At 36.0% G+C, this 17,356-nt stretch overlaps 1 protein-coding gene across 1 annotated transcript in view; it reads right to left on the bottom strand.

The window, feature by feature from the left end:
• Positions 1 to 17,356, bottom strand: part of CCDC186 (coiled-coil domain containing 186) — a 36,490-nt gene that overhangs the window by 18,591 nt on the left and 543 nt on the right. The window contains exon 2 of the mRNA XM_032225504.1: positions 2,341 to 3,002. Coding sequence (XP_032081395.1) covers positions 2,341 to 2,987 — 647 coding nt within the window. The 5' untranslated portion in view covers positions 2,988 to 3,002. The remainder of the gene's footprint in view (positions 1 to 2,340; positions 3,003 to 17,356) is intronic.

Raw genomic sequence — 17,356 nt, 5'->3', positions numbered from 1 at the left:
GGTTTGTCCTGGATCTGGTGAACCGGTTGTAGCAGCGGTGAGAGGCTCCACCTACTTGCCCCGACGCTTCTATGCATGCACAGAGTGTCACATGCACAAGCACGCCAAACCAATAGTAACAAAATTGGTAACCCACCACTGACTTGGTATTTCAGTTACATTGTTTTCTCTGTTTATGAGTATGTCTAGGAAGTGTAGTCTGTCACTATTTCTTTCCTTTCTTGTGAATTCAATTCCATGCAAGAGAATTATTAGGCACTCTGACCAATTCACAATTAACAGGCATATAGAAATAAACTACCTTTATTTTTCAAAATTCAAAAGTAACAACAAAAGCTCAAAGGAAGGGCCAGCCGAGCCAGTGCACATCCTCATTAACCAACTCCCAAGATAAGTATGGAACCAGCATGTGATCACCACAAGCACAAGACAATAGCTTGCCAATCAAAGAAGAAGCAATACCGCTGACCCTGTCCAAACCCACAAAAGGTTGGTAATACGCCCTGTATCTCTTCTATGTCAGAATGCTGATGATGTTACCTAGCCTGACAACATCTGTAAGAAGAAAGCCACATTCAGAGAACATTACGAACCCAGTTTAATTACTATCTTCACACCAAAGTTGCTTTGTAGATTTAACCACTTTTAAGAAAACAAACCAAAAACTTAACAAATGCAATGATTAACTTAACAAGCGTGGCATGAAAACTGGAGCGACATCACTTATCAACAGAAATGTTGGGCTCAATTGCAGTTGTAGCTTGAGCATTACCTGTATATTAAAGAAATTGTCTTGTCAGAAAAAGCTAGAAAGTCATATAACCAATCAACACAACCTGGGCATCTAGAACAGCTACATTCAAAGCAAAAGTAATAAGTTGGGAAATTATCGAAACTATTAGGTTAGAAAACTGGGGGGGGGGGGGATGAAGCAGGATCCTGCATTGCTTCACAAAAGTTCACGATCCGGGTTGACTTTGGGTTCTACTAATCACATAAGTTTGTTGTTATAGAATGGCTAGTATATATTAAGTATGTAAAAGTAAAAAGTTGAAGCTGTTAAAGTTATGACATTATTTTATGGCACTAAAAAAATCAATTCTTTCTTTTTGCCTGTTAGCCTACATCTCTTTCTTTCCCCATTTTTGCACTATTGTCATTGTCATTTATATTTTATACTTTGATATGTCTAATAAAAAAATTTCAATTAAAAAATGTTCACTGTCTGGGCTCTCCAAAGTGTTTTGGATATAAATAGCAATACACTGATTAATCCAAGAACATTTATTTATATTTAATGAATTTATATACCTACCACTCAATATATGACTCAAGATGGCTAGTCAAATCTAAGATATAAAAATAAATCAATCTTCTTGGATCCAATTACCTTGAAAAATTCATGAAGTATACGCTCATAGGGAATCGCAATACTCATTTAGTGTTTCTATTTTAAAATTGCAACCATGTCTAAAAAAATGTACAATCATGAGAGATTTCAGTTGACTTTGTATATGCTACTATGGAACAACAAATGCCCTGTCAACTGACAAGCGATAGGCGAACTGTGTGTTATGTTTTATATTTTGGTTGCTATGCTTTAGCAAGTGTTGTGTTTACTTCTAGGTTTCTACGGTATCAGTTCAACCTTTGGATAAAGGTAATTTCATACTTAAGAATTAGTTATGAAGCTCCGGTGGCCAACTGCAACTTTTCTCTAATATAAAACAGAAGATACAATGGTGACTTTGCAAAGGGCTTCATTTCATGTTAAACTAAATTCTTTCTGGTTATCCCTTTTATTGCAAGTTCATCTTGTATAGCTAATTATCCCTATCTAACCTTAATTCAACGTTAGTGTAAAAATATACATCCAATATATATTTATGTACTATGTTACACTAACTCTCCCATCCGATGACAATGCATCTTAGTAAGTGCGCTGCATAATTCTAGGCAGTGTGTGATTTTAGATTACAATTTATTTCTTCACCAAGTATTCAGGATCCCATCATAGCAAAGGAAACGCTTGACAATGGAAGGTTCTTCATTTTACTTTTCAATTCAAAGTATCTCATCAGCAAAAACTACACTGAAAAATATGACTAACGCAGAAATTGGGTTGACATTGCCCAATGTTTGCAGATTAATAAGTAACTTGGCCATATTCCCAAAGAATTACCTTAAGGGATTCCTACATCTCAAAGTTTCAAAAATATTTGTCCAACTATAAGTTTAAGTATGATCATATCGTTATGGCTATCCAGACAAAACTTTAAATCTATTACAGACCACACAAATGTTTAAGAGGCAGTATGTAGCTATTCACACAGTACTCACTTCTTTATTGTGTGCTCTTGCTGTAAATATTTATCTTGAATACATTTTTCAAACACAGCCAAGGTAGCCTTGGTATTGCACATTCCGTTTGAAAGTGTAGGATTTTTCAACAACTCTGTTGACAGGAGCTCAGATTCAATTTCTTCTAGCAAAGCCTCCTGAGAGGAAGCATTCTCTAGATTTGAGATAAGGTTCTTAGTGTAATCCGTGTCATATGGGCTCTCTGAACAGACCCCATAAGGTCTTTTCACATGATCTTGAAATAGGTCCGTCAAGGACTGATTTTTGTCCTCCGTTTTCAAAACATGCTGTTCACCTTGCCCACTAGGCAAGCAATCTGCTTCCTTGGATTCTTTTACTTTTAACTCACAGCAGTCTCCATTAAAGTTTGGAGCAGGTTGTGCTTCAATTACATTTCCATCCTCATTTAAATCAATAGATGATAAGATGGGATCCAGTATTAACTCTTTATTTTCTATGCTTAAAGTGCTTTTTTCACATCTTGCATCTGCAATATGTACATCATCCTGAATATCATAATTTTTGTCAGCTTCTTCAACACTTGGTAAGTTGGAAGATTCATTATCAGTCTCTGATAGGTTAACCATCCTTGGAGTATTATGCTGTTCTGGTAAGTGCTCATCCATCTTTTCACCAAAAATCTAGAAATAAAACAATCCATATTATTATATAAACAAACAAGAGGTACTATAATCCATGTTCTAGGTACAGAATTCTGTTGGTTTTTAAATATTACGGCAGTACTGGAACATTAGTTAGTTCTATTAACTGAAAGACATGAAGATTTTTTTAACCTTTTAACCTCTTTTCATATCCCATAATCACACATTACTGACACAATCTAACCTGAAGAATGAAAAAAACACATTTATTTATGCAAATCATTGGCCAATTAAATAAAGAATCCATATTACCTAGGCCAATCATAATTGTTACACTTTTATATAAATATGGAACCAGGAAACCATCCTGGTGGTGAGAGCAGCACCCACACCCAGATGACTATTTGGATACGTGTACAATTTACCTGACTGCTAATTAAGCAATTTATTATTGCCCAAAAGCCTGTTCATCCACTTCCTATCAACCTATCCACTTCCTTTGCAGGATGGGATATCTGGATCTAGAATTGCTGCTTCAATTTCAGCAAAGGGACCATGGTGAAGCTCCTAGGAAAATGCCTCTCTTTTAACACAGGAGATGTAGCAATACCCCTGCCAAACCAATGGCTTCAACACTATCCCTCTCCTACCTGCCCCAAAGCACTATATCTGTATGTAGGAAGAAGGCAGGTCTCTTCAAAGAAGAGTTTCAAGGAAGACCCCAACAAGATATGTTCTTCGACTTGTGCCAAACATTTAAACCTCCTAAGAATCAAAGTCGAGAGAAAACCCTATTCCAATGCCAAATTTAACCACAAAGAGTTTTAACTTGACTTTTACCTAGCACAGTAGAATATAAAGTAAGCCAAGAAAGAGATAGTTATAAAACAGATTAATATGAAGCTTAGTTTTTTTTTTACCACTAAACATTGACTTCCTTGGTTTGTATTGCACACGGTAAAGTTTCAAAGGATAAAACAAAATGTTATACTTATTCACACTGAAAACTCAGAAAACCTTGAATGCGTTATCCACATTTTGATGAGAAACACTATATTTTTATTATTAACAATGAATATGTAAAATAATGCAAAGTGCTAGCATCTTCTCATCTATATATGATTAAACACAACTGGTCTTCCTTGAACCCCAAAACCTGCCTCTTCTCCCTACTTGTATAAACACATACTTGGGGCTGATACAAGAGGAAAATGTTGAAATCACTGATTTGATAGTTGCCAATGCTGTATCTCCTAAAGCAGACAAAATATATACAGCAAATATGAAATCTCTTTGAACGCTCCATATCTGAGTACCGAACACAGAACCCTTTTCTCCTTTCCTATTTCACAATGTGTTAAAAAGTTTAAAGAACAAAATAAACAGGATGTATTACAGCCAGCTTTGTAATGCTGTAAACAAAACAGGATTGGCTAACACCACAATTTCCTTGCCTTAGATATACATGGGGCAAAAAAGTATTTAGTCAGCCACCAATTATGCAAGTTCTCCCACTTAAAAAGATGAGAGAGGTAACATCATAGGCAGACGTCAACTATGAGAGACAAAATGAGAAAACAAATCCAGACAATCACATTGTCTGATTTGGAAAGAAATTTTTTGCAAAGTATTTGGTCAATATCAAAAGTTCATCTCAATACTTTGTTATATATTCTTTGTTGGCAATGACGAGGTCAACGTTTTCTGTAAGGCTTCACAAGGTTGGCAAACACTGTTGCTGGTATGTTGGCCCATTCCTCCATGCAGATCTCCTCTAGAGCAGTGATGTTTTGGGGCTGTCGCTGGGCAACATGGACTTTCAAGTCCCTCCAAAGGTTTTCTATGGGGTTAAGACTGGCTTGGCCACTCCAGGACCTTGAAATGGAGACTGGCTTGGCCACTCCAGGACCTTGAAATGCTTCTTACGAAGCCACTTCTTCGTTGCCCAGCAGGTGTGTTTGGGATCATTGTCCTGCTGAAAGACCAGCCACGTTTCATCTTCAATGCGCTTGCTGATAGAAGGAGGTTTGCACTCAAAATCTCACGATACATGGCCCCATTCATTCTTTCCTGTACATGGATCAGTCGTCCTGGTCCCTTTGCAGAGAAACAGCCCCAAAGCATGATGCTGCCACCCTCGTGCTTCACAGTAGGTATGGTGTTCTTTGGATGCAACTCAGCATTCTCTTTCTTCCAAACACGACGAGTTGTGTTTCTACCAAACAGTTCTACTTTGGTTTCATCTGACCATATGACATTCTCCCAATCCTCTTCTGGATCATCCAAATGCTCTCTAGCAAACTTCAGACGGGCCCGGACATGTACTGGCTTAAGCAGGGGGACACACCTGGCACTGCAGGATCTGAGTCCCTGGCGGCGTAGTGTGTTTTACTGATGGTAGCCTTTGTTACGTTGGTCCCAGCTCTCTGCAGGTCATTCACTAGGTCCCCCTGTGTGGTTCTGGGATTTTTGCTCACTGTTCTTGTGAACATTTTGACCCCACGGGGTGAGATCTTGCGTGGAGCCCCAGATCGAGGGAGATTATCAGTGGTCTTGTATGTCTTCCATTTTCTAATTATTGCTCCCATAGTTGATTTCTTCACACCAAGCTGCTTGCCTATTGCAGATTCAGTCTTCCCAGCCTGGTGCAGGTCTACAAATTTGTTTCTAGTGTCCTTCAACAGCTCTTTGGTCTTCACCATAGTGGAGTTTGGAGTGTGACTGTTTGAGGTTGTGGATAGGTGTCTTTTATACTGCTAACGAGTCCAAACATTAATATTTTATACTGCTAACAAGTTCAAACCATTAATACAGGTAATGAGTGGAGGACAGAGGAACCTCTTAAAGAAGAAGTTACAGGTCTGTGAGAGCCAGAAATCTTGCTTGTTTGTAGGTGACCAAATACTTATTTTCCACCATAATTTGCCAAAAAAAAAAAAAAAAAAAAAAAAAAAATCTTTCCAAATCAGACAATGTGATTGTCTGGATTTGTTTTCTCATTTTGTCTCTCATAGTTGAGGTCTACCTTTGATGTCAATTACAGGCCTCTCTCATCTTTTTAAGTGGGAGAACTTGCACAATTGGTGGCTAAATACTTTTTTGTCCCACTGTAAGTACATGGTTGAAGAATTGTATTTCCCATTAGCTTGAACACAAGATGTGCAGTATAGAAAAAGTATTCCAAGCCCAATGAAAAATCAAGTTGTTCTGCTTTTATAGTATATCACTGATAATCATCCTCTCATGAACTATTTCTGCTCTTAAAATAAAATGTCGTGATTCCTAATAAAGTGAGGATAATCTTACAGTAGAAACATTCAATAGATTCACTGCAAAGTAAATAGCTACCATCCAAGAATGCTGGACTCCAGCATACTGTACATTATACATTATATGAATACATCTGGACAGCTCTCAGATGAAGTTAGAGAAAGTTTCTATAGGTTTGAACTCCTCCTTAAAATGTTGTTCCACTTATTCACGTTAGATAGCACCATTAAAAGTTATTGGAAAAATATTAAATGCTATCTCATCATCCCCAAATGTAGATCTGAAACAAGTACAGTATATTTTTTTAAATTTTACAGAAACATATTTAGTGCCAATCATTTTTACACATGGAATAACTGAAGTGGGAATATTTGAAAATGAATCTTAAAATACTGCAATCCAGATATTAAAAACTAATAGATTTTATAGAAAAGACTAAAAAATGGATTCATTGGTAAATAAAATAAAATAATAAAATAAAACAAAATAATAATAAAATAACAAAACAAAACAAGTTGAGGCCATACTATATTACTTAACTCTCTGGGTTCATACAGCTTAAATTAAGTTGCTGAATGGTTGTGCTATATAAAAATATATACATAATGAAAACTTCTTAACCAAGAAGTTTAAAATTGGTCCAAAGGAACCATGTGTCTTAGACATCTATTAAACAAGGAAAAGCATCTCTTGTCCATCACTTGTTGGAGTGACTGAAGCAAATAGCTTCAAAGCATAAGAGCCAGAACCCACAGAGAATGGGAACACACGTTCTTCCACTTCCATTATTTTCTTCTTTTTCTGCACCTTTGTTTTCTTTTAAACAGCAGGTAAATTTTTAAACAGCGGATAATCCTAAAACTCTCTACATACTGTTAAAATAATATTTTTCTTTTTAAAAAGGGGGGTGGTCATGGGTAAGCATCCACACTGTATAAGTTCTTTGCGACTTTGTTACCATCTTTTGACTTTTTTTAAAAATAAAGAGCTGGAAGGGACCCTGGAGGTCTTCTAGTCCAACCCCCTTTCTCAAGCAAGACACCCTAAATTACTTCAGACAAATGGATGTCGAATCTCTTCTTAAAAGACTCCATTGAGGGAGCACCCACAACTTTTGAAGACAAGCTGTTCTCCTCATTAATTGTTCTCAAGAAATTTCTTAGTTCTAGGTTGGTTCTCTCCTTGATTAGTTTCCACCCATTGCTTCTTGTTCTGCCTTCAGGTGCTTTGTAGAATTAGATGTTGGAATACTGTTATTATGTCACCCCAGTCTTTCTTTTTATTAAGCTAGACCAGAAACCTTCAAACTTTTCAGTCTGAAGATCACACTGGACATTTGCAAATATTCAAGGTCTTGGGATAGGGGTGGGGGGAGGTGGAAATCAATTTTAGAAATGAGAGAATAAAATTTAGCTGAATGCATTTGCATTTTATACTATGAGTCAGAACAACAGCAAAAAAAAAGAAATGTGATAACTACAAAGAAACAGTGCCATGCTCAAATGAACAAATGCTATAATATCAAACATTAAAGTAAAGGTAAAGGTTCCCCTTGCACATATCAGCTAGCCATTCCTGACTCTAGGAGGCAGTGCTTATCTCCGTTTCAAAGCTAAAGAGCCAACACTGTCCAAAGATGTCTCCGTGGTCAAGTGGCCGGCATGACTAAACACTGAAGGCACACGGAATGCTGTTACCTTCCCACCAAAGGTGGTTCCTATTTTTCTACTTGCATTTTTACATGCTTTCAAACTGCTAGGTTGGCAGAAGCTGGGACAAGTATCGGAAGCTTACTCCATTACACGGCACTAGGGATTCAAACCGCTGAACTGCCAACCTTTCTGATTCACAAGCTCAGCATCTTAGCCACTGAGCCACCACATCCATATATATATCAAACATTAGCAAACATAAAAACGGAGGAAAGCTATGCTGGATCAGGCTAACCAGTCCAGATCACTTCTTCCACCACTTGCAGGCTAAAGAAATAACTCTTCAGCCAAGTCCCACTTCCTCTTTCTCATCCAAGTGACCAGTTCTGAAGAGACTTTCTTTGTTGGGGGATGATCCAAGAAAGCCCCCTGAATCACACCTCCAGCAAAGGAAGCAACCTTCCAGCTGGCTCAAAGCTGGTATAAATTGATACATCCCCTTTTTTGTCCAGCAAACCTCCAGCAGGCTCACAACACACACACATCATCACAGAAATCGTGGGAATCCAACTTTCCTTTTGAAACAGTGATGGTTACAACTCTACAGCTCTTTCTGCCTTTGCTGTTTGGAAGAATTAGAGCTCAACATATGGGAGGAGCTGGCAGGCTGGAAGGAAGCTTACTGAAGGCCGGATATAGCCCACAGGGGATTGGAAACCTCTAAAACTAGTTATATCCAATTTCTGCAAACATTCCTCATGTTTTAGTCTCCAGTCTCCTAATCATTTTTGTTGCTCTTCTCGGCACTCTTTCTAGAATCTCAACATCTTTTTTTATATCGTGGCAATCAAAACTGGATGCAATATTCCAAGTGTGGTGTTACCAGGGCATCATAATGTGGTATTAACACTTCCTTCTGTTAATGCAGACCAGGACTGTGTTGGATTTTTTTGGTGGCTGCAGCACACTGCTGACCTATATTTAAGTGGCGCATCTACTAGGATAGGGGTGTCAAACTGGTGGCCTGCGGGCCAGATGCGTCACATGCAGGCACACTCACCCCAACTCCACAAATAGGAAAAAACATAGCAAAACATCGCATGACACTGCAAGTTTGGCATCTGTGTGCTAGGACAATTTAGACTCTTGTTTTTGCAACAAATGTACTCGTTATGGAAAATAGTACAAAAAATCCAGATCTTTCCCTGTACAACATGAATGTTGACAACAGAAATTTCTCTAATTTTAGTTGAGGTGTTACTAAAAAAAAATAAAGCAAGTTTTACTAACTTGATGTCAAGATGAAATGTCTAAAACTGTCCATAGTAAAAGCTCATATTAAACAAAACAAATTATGTTTTTCTCCACTGGTTCCTTTATAACCATTTAAAAATTAAAATACAGGATACATTTTTAAAATAAAAAATTATAAATTTTCCATTACTTAAATTTCAAGTCTTGCCATGCTTGTACAAGGTATAGTCAAAATCATATGTACAAACTACATTTGAATTGTCTTATAAGAAGACATACATTTAACAAATAAAATAAATAATTAGAATTGCAGATCTCAAAAAACTAAGGTGGGGAGCAAATGGCAATGAAGTAACAGCAAAGTAGGCTGGAGATATTGAAGAATTTTTTCTTTTAAATATTCACTGTAAATATGTTCATAATAATGGATCTGAGCTCTCTCCATAAAAAAATCATTTTAAAAAAAAACCACCCAAAGATTCTGACACAAAAAAAGATAGAAATGTCTCAATAGGCATGAAATTTAGATTTATTATTACACAGAATGATATGGAGATTTGGAAAAGAGCTGTATCGCTCCAATCCTTCTGTAATTTTAAAAGTCTTTGATATCTAGCTTCCTTCCCAGGCTTGGGACAGGTAAGTTGTCCAGTCTCTGTTGATTTTCTTCTGGTGTCTTGAGTTTGTTTTTTTCCATGATTTCTTTTTTCTTTTATCATTCCTACTTTTAAAGTTTATGGCAACCAGAGCCTCCCAGAGATCAAACAGCCGCTATATCCAGTGAAATAACGCAACAAGTTTGTTGCAAGGACTTATTCTTAGTTTATTGCACAAATACACACAATAAAAAGTCAGTTATACAGAGTTCAGGATTCTTTTCCAAACTTTAAGATTGCAACCTATTTATCTTTTGCCCTGGGTATTCTTACAGGAATTCTTTTATAATGAACAGAGTTGTGTACTTTGACCAAGGTTTAGTTACAGATCTTCAATTAAAATTACAGTAAATTGCTTATGTGTACTGGATTTTGACCAGCCTTGAGATAATGAATAACAAAATGGATTAACAACGGGAACAAAGCAAGTAAATATTACATTTTATCATTATGTAGAAATTACTATAATAAATGTTTATTAATGGGGAAAGGAAGGGCCTTGAATTTATGTAAAACTGAAATAATAAATATGAACTGTAGTATCACATATATATTTAAAAAGTTGTAAAGAATAATAATGAAAGGAAGATAAAATTATGCTATACAACATGTACTTCTTGGTGATATAAATCCTTTACTGAATTTTTAGAAGCTCAAAGCTATAATCTTTAGACAACCCTGTGGTGGTTGTGAAGAATACCCTACCCAACCCTTCTTCTTCAAGAATGGTAGGTAAGCTTTTATGTGCAAAGTAGAGCATAAAAGTAGTACTGAGGAAAACAGTTTGACAAACATATACTTGCAACTACAGCAAAGTTTCTTTTCCATTCTACGTGATCCATGCTTTATTCATGTTAGATCACATGGTTCGAACATATTCTAGTTGCGAGACTGAGAAGATCAGTCCTAACTTTGTGGGTAGCTACAAAGCTACACTTCCCTTAACCTTAGAAGTTGGCATCAGAAGAGAACGCTAAGAAAGGTGTTCTGACTTGGATTTCATAATGAAGGAAGATTCTTCAAAATATATGTAGAGATTTACTTTCCAATAAGACCAAGTTGCTGTTTTGTGGTTGAACAACAAGGCATTCAAGGCAGAAAGAATCCCTTCTCTTTGTATCACAGCAGGGGTGGGATCCTACCAGTTTAACAATTGGTTTGCTGCGTGTGTGTGCGCAGTTCAGAGAATACTTACCTTCCAGATTGCTGCTTGGGAAGGAAAACAGCTGAGGCGCAGCAATCTACTCAGTTGCGTGACTCAGCTGAGAAGATAAAGGTAGGTAAGGCGCAGGGGTACGGGAGCGGGCCAACTTGCTCATGGGAGCGAACCAGTTCACTCCCAGTGATCTTCAGAGCTATAGGTTTGCCCAAACCAGTAGAATCCCACCTGCATCACAACGTTATATATTTATTTTACATCATACTTTATTCATTAATTCCCATCTCTGAGATTAATGTCAAGGTCATTGAATGACGATGGCAGTCACTCCAGCCACTCTAAAAAACTACAAAGCGATAGCAAAAGCTGCTCCATGGCAATCTGACTAAGGAATATGTCAGAATCTAATCTGTTTCATATTTTAGAGTACTGCCATCCCTCTGCTCTCAAAGGTCTTTCATGCCAACTGATATGAAAGCAGGTTTCCTTTTCCCTAACGAATTCAGTTCATTCATTCAGTGGCCAATCAAGAAGGAACATGATTCCATTCAGGAAAGTCAGCATGAAGCGATATATCTCTTTGTATCCTCTGAAAAGACCATGCTTTAAACATGTACTCCTCACTAAAATTGCAGATACTTCCCTGCCTAGCTGTTTGACTATTCAGTTCTTCCCAGCTCTTTTCATTTTTCTAACTTCTCTTTCTAGATTGCTGTGATTGATATCAAAGCTCTATATAAGATCAGGTACATGAAAACAAAGCAAACATCTGACATATCATATCTCTTGTAAACACGGATATTAATTTCAGACATCACTGTGGACATAGAAACCAGCAACTATATCAACAAACTTTCCTTTCTAGTTCAACTACATTTACTTGCTCTGCATAAATGACACTATGGAATTGCAGTTACTATCAAGGGATAATACTCTAACCAGAACTCTAACCTTCACAGGTTTAAGATCTTAGGAGCACTAAATACGCAGTACACATATAAAAACTAATGTAAATGTAGTTGTAAGCAGATCATTGATCACATCACTCTAACAAAGCAATGGAGTTGTACACTTAAGATAATAATGGGGCTTGAACAAAATAATGGAATATTTTTGATCTAAGACTTTCTATCATATTAGCAGAAGAATCATTTTTAGAGAAGTAATATCCCCACCAACTAGCTAATCATGGTGAGTATAACTTGAATAGTAATACGTAATTGAGTAATACGTGAATGAAACGAAATTAACAAATATTATTTTCAGAAGCTTCTTACAGGTTTTCCAGAGAACTTCTGGATTTCCAATCAGAGAATAACGCAGCAAGTATGTTTTCCCAGTGCACTCTGGTATTTAACTTCTGTTATTTAAAATAACCTACCGCCTGGGAAGAGAGAGGCATGGCTATCTAATTCAAAACAATAGTTATATGGCCATCATACTTTGATACAGCAGATAAAAGCTTTAAGATTTCACAACACATTATAGGTAGCAGGTAGCTGTGACTTACAACCATAATTGGGACCAGCATTTCCATTGCTTGTTGGTTGTTAAGTACGTTTTGCCCAATTTTATGTCCTGTGTTCCCATGGTTGTTCACTGCAGCTGCTAAGTGAATCACACGGTAATTAAGCAAACCTGGCTTGATTTGGCTTGTTGGAAACCTGCTGGATTAGGTAGCAAATGACAATTACATGACTTCCAGATGCTGCAACTATAGGAAATACATGCGGATTGCCAAACACCCAACTTTTGATCACATCAGTGAGGATGCTGTGACAAACATAAGTGCAATGATTGATTGCAAGTCAATTTTTTCAATGCCATTGGAAATTTGAATGATCGCTAAACAAACAGATGTAAGCTGAGGACTATTTTTATATATTTTATATTACATTACTCTTTACAATGGTTTAGAAATGTAAATTTGGATGAGGAATGGAAATATATTTCATCAGGTGTCCAATAGATCACCTTTAAAAGAAATGCACAAGCCTTTCCAGTTATCCTGGTCAAAGGGATTAAGTCTTTTAAAAATTTTACTTGGTGCCAAAACTCAAAACTCTCAACACTTCAACCATCACTCTCCTTCTCAAGGCCCAGAAACTTAACCTGAGTTCAAAAGAAAATGATTGCACAGGAAAAGGTAATTGTAGATGATGCAAATTGCTCTTTTTGATCTACCCACTGGGATATTAAGGTCAAAATGCCCATAAGGAAAATTATTTTCTGGGAATTCTTTCATAGAAAAAGAAACTCTACTATTTATAGTTTCTTTCTCCCCTCTCTAGGTTATTTCTAGGATTTAGGAGAGGCTATGGAGAGGGGTCCTTGCTGCTTTCTGAACTTGGTTTTTTTCTTGCAGATTCTTCATTACCCAAACTAGATAAAATCATCAGTAGTAGTAGTAGTAAGGAGTGGGGTTTGCTCTTAATTTATATTTGAATTGCTTGCTCTGTTAGTGTTGGTGGGAGTGTTCTGGGAAGTTCTTTGTTGGAGTGTTTACTGTTAGATTGTTTGACAGTTCCTTGGTTGGGATATTGTTTACTTCTTGATTGTTGGTCTGATGTTAACCTTGATGTTAATCTATGTTCATCTGGATGTTGATTAGGGTAGGGAAATCCTTTTATTCCCTTTCTAGCTTGTTGATTGTCTCCTTTGCACAGTATGTAGATATTGTTCATCCCTATTTGCCTATTGATGGCTAATTTGTCAGAGTGCCAGACTTCTAGAAATTCCTAGCATTTTTAGACTTGGTCTAGGATGGTCACAATTTCCCAACTCTAACTATAGTTAGACCTGTCCATATGTTGTGAAATTAAAGAGTTTTGATCATGTCTTCTACTGCTATGGGTAAGGCTATGGGAGACAGCTTCTATATTTCTTTATAGGGATCACAATTCTGATTATAGTATTCTAGAACAGGAGTGTTCCTACTTTGATTAAACATGGTACTCCTCTATATTCTTATTCAAATGGCTTGTTATTTGAATAATAAAGCTCTCTGGGTCAGAGAGATGAATGAACACTCATTCCGGTTGGTTATCATCACTAGAATGTTTAGTATACTATAAGCTCTAATAAAACGGTGAGCTTTTCATGTAATTATTTATATAATTTGTTTCACTGAGATCTCATTATGTAAAAAACACAAAATAGTGAGTAAATGGGCATGATAAGAGGAGAAATATAGAATTTTTAAAAAGAAAATCGACCTATATCTTGGCAAAACCCAAGAAATATCTTTCTTTATCATAGATCTAGATTTTATAACTCCCCAAAAAGAGAATATATCAGTTAGAATCTCCAAAGAAAATTCCACCAAAGGGCCAAATGTTCCATTTAAACCAGAAATATTACAACCACGAACCCTTTGAAGTGTGTATCAAATTACTGTGGGCTTTATCATGCTAAAGAGGATCAATGTCCACTTTGCATGAACAAGCTAGCAGCACGAACAGGAAATTCCAGCAGGACTTCTGTTTTGTTTGGGAAATAAACATGCAAAGTTGCAGCCTTGCAGAATCTACTCCCAATCTGCCCGGGGCACCAAATTTACTGCCTTGTCCATGCAAAGAAATGAAAACACAAAACAAGCTTTGCATGGATGAGCCTTATTGTCTTCCATGCCTTAGTTGGATGGTTGTCAAAACTGAACTTCTGTATTGCTGGCAGGTAATAATGAAATCAAGATTTTCCACAGCAGAAATTTGAAAATTCTGCAAGCACATCCATCTATTCAAAATATTGTTTTAAAGTTAATTTATTGTAAATTTTCAAAGAAAATGTTTTAGGATTATCAAATTAATGATTATAAGATGCTATCATGGTGCATTTGAAATATGTATCAATAATTATTAGTGGTATAATTGTTAACTTGTCCATCCCTAATTAGAAATAAGGGTGATAAGGAAAGGTAAACCACACACATTCATTTATCATTTTATGGGTCAAGAAAATAAATATTTGCAAACTCTAATTTTAGGACATCTTAAATTTATTGTTTTTAAATTTTATCTTGTCTTAAACATGAATTTTAATTTATGTTCTTTTAGTAATCTACATTTTTATATGCTCTCACACTTTTTATGATTTAATATCACATCTTTGATCTTTTTAATAGAAAAGGCTATATATATAATTAAATCTTATAACATTTAAAGTGCTTCCAGACCTATCTTTTCCCCTGTGTACCTTTCCGTCAAAAGATTTATAGCTCAAAATGGAAGTCTTCTTTGTTGCACATATTACATTACCATGTGAGAAGACAACAGTGACCAATAAATCAAGATAGAAATAGACAGAAAAACAGAGCTTACTGACAAAATAATTTGATACATCTGGTATAGTTCTATGATTATTCCTACAATGTTTTTAAAACTGAAATTTTACTTTATCATTTTATTTTATCTCACATATGGCGTCCTGTTGCTAAGGCAAAAATTAAAATAAACATTTAACCTGTCAAACTAATCCTATTCTCAGTCATGTAATATTGTAAAACTACTACCTTAAGCAGCAAAGTAAAAAAAAAACCTGAGGGGTTTAATACTAAATCAATTCAGGACTTTCAGACTGCTAAGATCTGCAACCAGTATAATGATCACCATTGCCAGCTAATTGTTACAACATTGCTTTACTGTTTTGTATATTGAATTCTCTGCAAACAGAATTCAATATACCTTACATATAAAGGTAAAACTGTTTCTCACAACAATACCTCAAAATTTATGAATGACAAATTGTGTTTTATTACGTGTCAAATAACTTGTAACTTGATTGGATCCATATTAAATAAACATAATAAAACAGAATATAAAGAAACCAGCTTGGAATGGCAGCATAGAATAACTGATGCAGAACACCATATATTCTGGTTCATTAAAATATATATAATAAACATGAGACTTTTTAAATGAAGTCTCTATTAGTACTATACTATTAGTACTATGGATTAAACAAATGTATATTATATGTATGTGTGTGTGTGTGTAGCACACAATTGTGAGCTGTCTTGAAACTCTTTTCTCTCCAAATATATTAATGTCATTTAAGACAATTACATTTGTTCTGAGCAGCTTGTATAAGCCAACCTTAAATATAATCAAAGCAAGCCCACTGAATAATACTCTTTGTTCACATAGATAATAAGTATCAACTGCACAGATCAAAGAAATGCAAGTCAATTTTACCAAGAAGCATTAACTCCATTTATCTAATTATATGGCTGTCATATACCTATAATTACCAAGCATATTGTTTCACCAAAAACAAACCCTTCCCCGGTACACAAAATGTGAGAAGAAAGTGCAAAAATGAAGAATCTGGTGCTGTACTATTCCTCAGCTATTAATTTTTAAAAGATTACTCAAGTATGCTAAATTACATTTATTCAGCCTGTAACAAAAGCTGTTCAGAAAGATCACTGTTTCAAGACCGGCAGGAATTATGGATAAATTGTGTAGAATGACTTTGTGAGCAAATTGATCTTTCAGATCTTTTCCAAGTGACTTTGAACCTTATATCATCTGCTTTTATAAGCATCTGGCTACCTGATTCTTAAATAGGGAAGCCACAAAATGTCTTGTTCATAGCTCAACATTGAAAATAATAACAAAGGCTTATGTTTATCTGTCACTAAGTCCCACTGAACCTAGTGGGATTTACTCTTAAATAAACATAACGCAGCTCACAAATCTTCTGAAAAAGACACCAAAAGCACTTTGCATGCAGTAATCCAACTATCATTGAGAAGAAAGAATGAAGATAGAAATAACATAGTGGAAAGGTTTTTCTTATCTATGCCTTTGGCCATGCAACTGTGATTGAACATTTATTAGAGAAAATATTTTAATTGCAAATCAATGAAGTAAAATATATAGTGAAGCTGAAAGCTTTTCAGGCAGGACCTTTGCCTTAACTAGAGAAGGCTTTTAGCTGATGAATTCCTGTATTGCATTTTGCAAAACTAAATGCCAAATCTAAATTTCACAAGCATCCTACAATAACAAAGATGGAATCAAGTCACATAATCCTTTTTCAATCTTTGAAGATTTGATTTAAAATGATTATATTCGGAGACTATGGTTGTCATCAGAAGTCTGAAACATGAGAGACCCCAAAAGATTTTACACCTGACACCTTTCAGATGCGTAAGGGGTAAGGAGGCAGCACCAGCCAATATGTACAAAGGCATTCTTAAAGGCATCAGCCACCTAAGGAATTAAAAGAAATTCCTCACTCCTTACATATCTGACCTTGAAGCCAACACCTTGGAGGACCTTTCTATCATTTACTTCCTTGTAGAACAACAACTCCATCGAAGTTTATCCAATGTGAACCGGACCGTCCATCAACATTTAAGAAAAATGACAAAAGCCCACGAGTGCTTTCATACGGAAC

Source organism: Thamnophis elegans, chromosome 10 (genome assembly GCF_009769535.1).
Source record: "Thamnophis elegans isolate rThaEle1 chromosome 10, rThaEle1.pri, whole genome shotgun sequence".
Taxonomy (NCBI): Eukaryota; Metazoa; Chordata; class Lepidosauria; order Squamata; family Colubridae; genus Thamnophis; species Thamnophis elegans.
The sequence above is the reverse complement of the archived record's forward strand: the minus strand, read 5'-3'. Positions and strand labels throughout refer to the sequence as shown.